Source organism: Watersipora subatra, chromosome 2 (assembly GCF_963576615.1).
Source record: "Watersipora subatra chromosome 2, tzWatSuba1.1, whole genome shotgun sequence".
Classification (NCBI taxonomy): Eukaryota; Metazoa; Bryozoa; class Gymnolaemata; order Cheilostomatida; family Watersiporidae; genus Watersipora; species Watersipora subatra.
In genome coordinates, this window is record NC_088709.1 from 53,914,312 (window position 1) to 53,924,281 (window position 9,970).

The 9,970-nt window shown below is 35.3% G+C and overlaps 1 protein-coding gene across 1 annotated transcript; it reads right to left on the reverse strand.

The window, feature by feature from the left end:
- Positions 1-1,908: 1,908 nt before the first annotated feature.
- Positions 1,909-7,305, reverse strand: LOC137388332 (zinc finger BED domain-containing protein 5-like). Its single transcript, XM_068074818.1, has 4 exons — positions 7,188-7,305; positions 2,397-3,043; positions 2,146-2,192; positions 1,909-2,005 (listed from the first exon to the last, which is right to left on the reverse strand). Exons 1-4 carry the CDS (start codon positions 7,303-7,305, stop codon positions 1,909-1,911), a joined length of 909 nt encoding a protein of 302 aa, XP_067930919.1.
- Positions 7,306-9,970: the final 2,665 nt, after the last annotated feature.

Here is a 9,970-nt window from a genome sequence, read left to right on the forward strand (position 1 = left end):
AATCCATTTCATGCTAGAATTGATCTCGGAACATCTATTCACTAGGCAAATCTCTTACCAATTAAGCTACACCAGATTCATGGATTCATTAAGCGATATGCTTGAATATCTAGGTTAAAATATGCACAGCGTTAGATTACAGCACAACGTCTCTACAGCTTGCTCTCACAACTCTCGTTAGTAATTTACTAGCCTACTCAAATTAGTCATTGGTAATGTGGCAGTCTAATTGGAAATGACAAGCAACTATATCACCTGCCACTGTTTTATAAGCTGTTTTCAATACCCGTGCTGAGCCGGCAAATTTGCTAATAAATATATATACAGTGAAACTCGGATAACTCAAACTTCGAAGGACCGAGCAAAAGTGTTGAAGTTATTAGAGCAATCAAGTTATCAGGACAGCCATAAGTGCTCGTAATTATCAGTAGATACATGCACATATGCAAACTATATATAAATCAAAATCATAGATTGCTTGTTGCAAGTTAAAGGGTCTCTCGTGTGAAGTTTTAAATATTTTTAATCAGAAAGTATAGATATTTTTCTATCACTTGAGATTTGTTTGTTGCTTTAGGTGATGTGACTGCTAGGACGTTCTCAGATTAAAATTGGCAAAACTTGATCGCGGTTAAAACGCTCAGAAAAAATACATACGTCTTTTTCTACCGAGCGTTTTAACCAAGATCAATTTTGCAGTATGTCAGTTATTACAAAACTGCTTTACTATTAAAAACCCATTATCAACTTTGCCGATTTTACTTAAAAGTTATTCAAATTTTACCTCGCTTTTTATGCATTCGGAAGGCTTATCGCTAAGCGAATGTTTGGTAAAATTTGATTTTTGCAAACCTTTACAAAAGTCGTTAATGAAAATATTTGCCGATGTTGGTAATAACGAGGCCTAAGAAGTACTAAAAGTCGATGTTTATTTCTATGGCTTAGAAAAAAGTGATATTCTAAAGCTGGGGTGCCCAAATACTTTTGCTGGAGGGCCAAACAGGTAACCAGGCCTTATCAGGAGAGCCAGGCATGAATACAGCTGTATATACATGTATGTAAATGTATGTGTATTTCAAGTAATGTGTAAGTAAACTTATATACATGAACATAGACATGAAAGTAACTAGGTGTAACATAATAACACATGTAGGTTTATTCTCAACAAAGTCTACTGTGCAGAAGAAGTATCTGTAATGTTAATGAGACACATGGAAGCGAGTTTGCTTTGCAGCTATTGCTGCAATATCTGGTTTATCTTTGGTTACTGCTACAGCTAAGAGCTGTTGAGTATGTTCCTCTGTCAGTACACTCCGATACCTACTTTTCACACAAGTAGGTTGTACCAAAGAAAGTAAGTAAGCGCACTGCCATATTGCATAGCATAGGATACTTCTCCTGGACAGCAGGTTGCGTTCAGAACCCTACAATAGTTTGCTCAGCAAATTGAGCTTCAGCCAATATATCTGCCTTTAAATCAGACAGCTCTAATTCTGCCACACCTCTCTGAACATGAGGAAAGTTATCAACTTGGGCTTTCCAAAGCTGATGTGCCTGAAATGGGGACGCAACCAGCTCAATAACGCCATTGATACTATCAAAGGGAGCAAAGCGACGCGCCTTCCCTGAAGAAGCATCAATGAGAAAAATGCGTGCTGTTGTAAGGTCCACGACGTCATTACGACCATTCACAAATTCTCTGATAATTGGAAAGTGGTTCATATCACTGTTTATGTCCTCGTAAAAGCAGTGGAGTTTGTCTTTAAAATATGTTACGGCCTGCCAGAGTTCTACCACATTACGACCTTCACCCTGCAATTTCAAATTTAGGTCATTCAGATGAGCCAAAATGTCTGTCAGAAAAGCCATGTCTCTCAGTGAATGCTCCGATCTGAGAATCTCTGAAAGTCATTCTGTTGCATCTCCTCCAATCTCACTAAGAAACTTCTCAATATGCTGTCTTACAGTCCATACTCTTTGCAAAGCTCTATCCTTACTCAGCCATCTGCAAATATACATTAAAGTACATTGTATATTAAAAATAATTGACAGTATTCACAATTTTGCTGCGCTTTTTTACCTTATCATAATGTAATGAAAATAAGTATGTCAAATATAATTCGAAGATAGCACTATGGTACTAACCTGACATTCTTGTGTACTAACAATTCATCATACTGAGAATCAGACACCTGCAGAAATTTTCTAAGCTGGCGGTGTCATAGAGATGATTTTGATCTGAGAAAGTTTATTAGTTTAATTATGTCCAGCATAAGACTTCCATATTCATCTTTCAGTTGTGCAAAGAGAATGCTTTCGTGTATGATACAATGAAATGCAATCATCTGAGGATTGTTTTCTTTCAGGCGATTAACAAAACCAGAATATACACCCACCATAACTGGGGCGCCATCTGTTGCTACAGAAATTATCTTATGCATTGACACTTTATGCGAGTCCATGTAAGCCTTGAATGCCTGATAGATATTTTCTCCAGTCATACGTTCTGTCAGTGGAATAACTGCTGCGAGGTCCTCACTAAACTTGCTGTTGAGATAATACGGAAGAAACACACTCAGCTGAGCAACATCGTTTATGTCAGTGCTCTCATCTACTGCAACCGAAAATGATTTACACCTGTTCAAGTTATATATGACACCTTCAGTCACATGATTGGCAATAGCTTCTATCCGTCGGGCACACGTGATCCTAGATAGCGGTACTGACTGAACAGCTTGCTGAATATTTAGCTTTTCAGGGTAGAGCGCTTGAACGGCTGAAACCATGCATTTTTTGAACAGTTCACTGTGGCTGTATGGAGCCATCACTTTGGCAATTTTATAACAAGCTTCATAACCAGCAGTAGCTGTTCTTTGTTGCAAGCTTGTAGCTCCCCTCATTATAGCCATTTGTCCATTAGCCTGCCTTGTTAATCTATCAAGCTGTTCCTGCCTCCTAGCTGTCCCTAGAGGAAGTCTTCCGTCATAGTCAGGATGGTTTTGAGTGTAATGCCTTTTGATATTTGCTACCTTGTTTATAGCGACTGAATTATTGCATATCAAACATATAGGTTTCCCTTTTACTTCATGAGAAAAGAATTGTGTAGTCCAGTTTGGATTAATACGTCGGTTTTCTCTGTCTACCAATCTCTGAACCGTGATTGCTTATGAATTATTTTTTTAAGTCATTACTCATACAATCAAACAATTTATGCTGAGAAATCCACAACACTAACGCAAAACTAAACTCTAGTATTGTCGATAATGCTGGTCAGGTGACTTCAGATAACTACCGTACCTTTTTGACTATTAGCCGCTACTTTTTTTGCGATTATTTGAGCCATGCGGCTGATTTAGAGGCTGCAGCTATTCTGCAGTTATTTCTTTCACCGCTAGGGCGCATTAACCGGCTTCTGGGGTTAATGCGCCTTTAGTGGTGAAATAAAAAACGAAACTTTGCCTACTGCGGTACTGTTCCGTTAGGCACACATACACGTAATACGAAACAGTGTTTAACATAATATATGCCTAATATAACGGCACTGTTCTGTTTTAACGAGCAAAGTTGCTGCCGTGTTAAAAGCCCCGTAATGAGTTCTATGGCATAGGTACACAAAATGCTATGTATTGTTTTATTACCGTTTTTTAAATAAAGCAGATGCGGCCAATATAGAGGTGCGATTAATAGTTCGAAAAGCACGGTAATAATTACTACTGATACAATAATACATTGCCAAACAAACTCTTCAAAACTTTCAAAACATTAAAAGTTACAACAGCTAGGGGGCCTGATAAAAAAAGCTAGAGGGCCGGATCAGGCCCGTGGGCCTCCATTTGGGCACCTAGGTTTTAAAGGGATAGTAACAACCGTCTCGAAAGCCGTTTGGCAAAAAACTGTTCGAGTTAACGGAGTTTCGGTCGAGTTATCTAAAGCCATTTATCATTGCGTGGGAATGGACCAAGCAATTCTATTCGAGTTAACCATGTGTTCAATATCCGAGGGCGATTTATCCAAGCTTCACTGTATTGGTAAGCGTTGTCACGACTTGCCTACGCTACCTTCATAATTTTCAATTACAGGAATTAGCGAAAAGCTGTGCGTCTAACAGCCTCCAGCTGTAGTTTCTGGAAATTTTAGCCCGAGTTACCTGAGGACAACCGAGTCTAAAACCCTATCATCAGAACTCTGCAGAGAGTTTGAACACTGTGTGTTTACAAAGGACAAGTTCATATCTTTGGTAGACGTGATCAAACTGTACAATAAACACAGAGACTTCAAGCTGACTAGGTAAGGTACACTGTCCTGGTCAGAACCTATAGTCAAGATTTGATCACTGAAATTACACAATGTCTCACGCTTATGTCTGTTCTAGTTGGAATATACAAAGTTTCAACATAGTGACCACGTGTCGTTTATCGATGTTTTAAAAATATCCTCACTTTACTGTTAAGGACACAGCAGCTCAAACCTAACCTGCTTCTGAAGTACATGTATTCTGATCTTGTATTTCATATATCCACCAGATCTAATGAGACTGAGATAGCTTACGGCAAATATGTAAAGGTTGCTGAACTGGTTGTCTGCAGATAACACAACACCCGCAAGTAACTGTCAACACCGGACAGTGAGTTACATAAATCTTCTGTAATTGGTTATTGATGCATCGGTTCTATCTAGCCATTAGGAAACGTGCCAGACTTAGATGACGAAATTTGTGATTATATACAAAATAAGATTTTGAGAGCTTCATACAAATAACCTGCTAGTTATCATGCAGCTCCCTTATTTCAATGAAGCTAAAGTTCTCCCTATACAACAGTTTTACCAACAGTGTCTGTGTGTCGTAGCTCAGACAGCATATACTTTCAACCTTGAATTTCAACCTGAACCAAACTACCTTACTAGACAGTATAAACTCTTTCTACTCAGCCAAGCTCTAGCAAGGTACTTTTAACCAGCTAGCCGATATGTCAACTAGTGACAAAAGACAGGTTTCATACCGTATGTCTGAGGCTTGGGCCAGTCTTCTCGTTTATCTGAAGTTGCGGTCACACCAGCCAATTTGCAGACAAACTGCATGTGGCCGATATCTGAACAATTTTGTAGTAATTTTTGGCCCAGTTTTTTCTTTTTACACCAGGACGAGTTTGGACCAAGAGCGAATGATTTTAACATTTTTATCGCAGGGTCAGATAACTTTAGCAGATATGGTTTTAATTAGTCAAGATTTACATTTTGTTGACTGTTTCGTGTGAAGTTTCTCGTGGATGTTTTTAGCAAAAAATACCAATAATTTTGTACTGCCCAGTTCATCTCTAATAATGGTTAAAGGTTGACATGCAATAAAATTCATATTGCAGTTATTTGGTATCAAAAGATTCACCATGTCTTACTCTGTTGTGTTGTAGGTGCCAAATATGTGGAAATGTGATAAAAAGCTCTTAAAAGCTCAAAAACAAAAAGTTAATTGCAACCACGCGAGACCGGGGTAGTTTAGATTCTCTTTCCAAAACGGCTCAAATGTGACGCATTTGTGAGAGATGGTTTCTGTTTACACTTTCATGCAACCTTATTCGTCAAAATATTTTCACAAATATACTTCACGCATTCAATTAAACCATGTCTATTGTTCTTACGCGTCTGTTTTATCGTCATTTTAATGCTGTCACTTTTAGCAGTGATATCTTATAACTTACCGCAAAAATTCATTTGATATTTTAACCTTACCTCGAAGGAGTACATATCATTGCCTGATTATCATGACGAGCCTGTTGGTCACCTGTGATAATCAAAATGTGCTGCAAAAATTATTTGCGAAGTATTGGGTCACATGATCAGATTATGACTTGCTGATTAGACCAGGCCGAAACAAAACTGTAAAGTAGCGAGCATCTATATTTGATACGGGGTCTTCGGTAAAACCCGAAGTGTTTGTCATAAACTCGTGCTATGATAAGTTTTATATTGAGCTTTTTATTGGCCTTTCAATTCGCGTGAGAACATCACGTGACAAGACAATAACCAAATTTCATGGCTACGTCATCGAAATAAAGAGACTCCAATCTTTGGCGGCTTTTCGTATTTGAGCTTTTAAGAGCTTGTAATCACATTTCCACATATTTGGCAATTACAACACAACAGAGCAAGACATGGTGAATCTTTTGATAGCAAATAACTGTAATGTGAATTTTATTGCAAGTCAACCTTTAACTATAGGGAAGAAGATCTTTTGCTAACATCATCTGCTTGAACTATTATAGCAACTGCATAATTATTGAAACAGATGTTTCAATTATTTTGCTTCAAAGTTTAGTTGCATTTGATTTAATTAAACTTAAATTGCATACAATATTTCATATACGGTATATCTTTTCTTTTTTTCATTATAACTAATTTCAGATTGTTTATTATCAATGCGGATAAAATAAAACAATTGAGAATATCTTTGTACATGTATAACTAGTTGTTTGTAGGAAGCCTTCGCTATCATTAAATAAAACAAACTAAACAATTTACTGGCTAGGGTTTTAAAAGTTCAACGGATGAGTATATATTTAAATCAACTGAGCAACATACTCTACAACCAACTGAATATATCAACATACTCTTGTGGAGAACTGAAACATATATACATTCATATAACTAACAGGGTAACACAGAACAAAAACATTTTTTTCAAATAGAAATGTCAGCTTATTCACCACACATTTTAACTGTGAATATAGTGCGGTATTTCCTCAAATGAAAAAATCATTTTACATCGTGAACTATGATGCATAATTGAATGGAAAATGGCATGCAGAAGTTTTCGGATGAATTCTCAATACAATTTGACAGATGAATTGTCGATACATTCGACGCTCAATAGAATTATAGCCCAAATCTGAAGTAGTATAATAATGTCTGCTGTTTCAGGAGGGATGTTTTAGTCTTTCATAGTATTAGAGAAGAGAGAATAAGTGGTACATCTTCATGTTCACCTCCATCATCTATAACCATAGAATCATCAAATAAAATATATATATTGCGGAGAATAATTATTGTTAATATAATACCAAATATAATAATAAACTCAACATATGTTTAAACCTGCCTGTAGATGGTATAGGCAGCTGCCATTAACCCTAGAGCCGTTGTTCCTATAGCAACTTTGGTTAATAATGACATTCTTCTGGGCATTTCTTTACATTCGGGAGCTTCCGCAACATCTTCATTAGACGTTATTTCTTCACATTCATGTTGAGATTGGCTTGACGGGTCGTTCATCATTGGCCAGGTATTATGGTTACCCTGGCCTTCTTGCATTCTCGCCAACTGACTGGGGTTTACCATAAAGTTCAACGCTGCAGGCAAAAGCCATGTGATATATGTAATATTTTGCTTAAAACGCTTTCCTGGCTTTCAGCACTTCCTTTCAAAAATTCTGGGAGTTCTTCTAAACAAAAGTAATAGTATAACTTGAATGGTTTTTTCACAGCACATGTTAAAACTACCCTATAATGTTACTCTATAATGAGTTCTCTATAATGAGTTCTGCTATAATGAGTTCTCTATAATGAGTTCTCTATAATGAGTTCTCTATAATGAGTTCTCTATAATGAGTTCTCTATAATGAGTTCTCTATAATGAGTTCTCTATAATGAGTTCTTTATAATGAGTTCTCTATAATGAGTTCTCTATAATGAGTTCTCTATAATGAGTTCTCTATAATGAGTTCTCTATAATGAGTTCTCTATAATGAGTTCTCTATAATGAGTTCTACTATAATGAGTTCTACTATAATGAGTTCTTTATAATGAGTTCTCTATAATGAGTTCTGCTTTAATGAGTTCTACTATAATGAGTTCTCTATAATGAGTTCTCTATAATGAGTTCTCTATAATGAGTTCTCTATAATGAGTTCTCTATAATGAGTGCTCTATAATGAGTTCTCTATAATGAGTTCTCTATAATGAGTTCTCTATAATGAGTTCTGCTTTAATGAGTTCTCTATAATGAGTTCTCTATAATGAGTTCTGCTTTAATGAGTTCTACTATAATGAGTTCTCTATAATGAGTTCTCTATAATGAGTTCTCTATAATGAGTTCTCTATAATGAGTTCTCTATAATGAGTTCTGCTTTAATGAGTTCTACTATAATGAGTTCTCTATAATGAGTTCTCTATAATGAGTACTGCTTTAATGAGTTCTACTATAATGAGTTCTCTATAATGAGTTCTCTATAATGAGTTCTTTATAATGAGTTCTCTATAATGAGTTCTCTATAATGAGTGCTCTATAATGAGTGCTCTATAATGAGTTCTGCTATAATGAGTTCTCTATAATGAGTTCTCTATAATGAGTTCTCTATAATGAGTTCTCTATAATGAGTTCTCTATAATGAGTTCTGCTTTAATGAGTTCTACTATAATGAGTTCTCTATAATGAGTTCTCTATAATGAGTTCTCTGTAATGAGTTCTCTATAATGAGTTCTCTATAATGAGTTCTGCTTTAATGAGTTCTACTATAATGAGTTCTCTATAATGAGTTCTCTATAATGAGTTCTGCTTTAATGAGTTCTACTATAATGAGTTCTCTATAATGAGTTCTCTATAATGAGTTCTCTATAATGAGTTCTCTATAATGAGTTCTCTATAATGAGTTATGCTATAATGAGTTCTACTATAATGAGTTCTCTATAATGAGTTCTCTGAAATGGGTTCTCTATAATGAGTTCTCTATAATGAGTTCTACTATAATGAGTTCTCTATAATGGTACTCTATAATGAGTTCTCTATAATGGTACTCTATAATGAGTACTCTATAATGAGTTCTCTATAGTGAGTTTTCTATAATGAGTTCTCTATAATGAGTTTTCTATAATGAGTTCTCTATAATGAGTTCTCTATAATGGGTTCTCTATAATGAGTTCTACTATAATGAGTTCTCTATAATGAGTTCTCTATAATGAGTTCTCTATAATGGGTTCTCTATAATGAGTTCTACTATAATGAGTTCTCTATAATGGTACTCTATAATGAGTACTCTATAATGAGTTCTCTATAGTGAGTTTTCTATAATGAGTTCTCTATAATGAGTTTTCTATAATGAGTTCTCTATAATGAGTTCTCTATAATGGGTTCTCTATAATGAGTTCTCTATAATGAGTTCTCTATAATGGGTTCTCTATAATGAGTTCTACTATAATGAGTTCTCTATAATGAGTTCTCTATAATGAGTTCTCTATAATGAGTTCTCTATAATGAGTTCTCTGTAATGGGTTCTCTGTAATGAGTTCTCTATAATGAGTTCTGCTATAATGAGTTCTCTATAATGAGTTCTCTGTAATGGGTTCTCTATAATGAGTTCTCTATAATGAGTTCTCTATAATGAGTTCTCTATAATGAGTTTTCTATAATGAGTTCTGCTATAATGAGTTCTCTATAATGAGTTCTCTGTAATGAGTTCTCTATAATGAGTTCTCTATAATGAGTTCTCTATAATGAGTTCTGCTATAATGAGTTCTCTATAATGAGTTCTCTATAATGAGTTCTCTATAATGAGTTCTCTATAGTGAGTTCTCTATAATGAGTTCTCTATAATGAGTTATGCTATAATGAGTTCTCTATAATGAGTTCTCTATAATGAGTTTTCTATAATGAGTTCTGCTATAATGAGTTCTCTATAATGAGTTCTCTGTAATGGGTTCTCTATAATGAGTTCTCTATAATGAGTTCTACTATAATGAGTTCTCTATAATGAGTTCTCTGAAATGGGTTCTCTATAATGAGTTCTCTATAATGAGTTCTACTATAATGAGTTCTCTATAATGGTACTCTATAATGAGTTCTCTATAATGGTACTCTATAATGAGTACTCTATAATGAGTTCTCTGTAATGGGTTCTCTATAATGAGTTCTACTATAATGAGTTCTCTATAATGAGTTCTCTATAATGAGTTTTCTATAATGAGTTCTGCTATAATGAGTT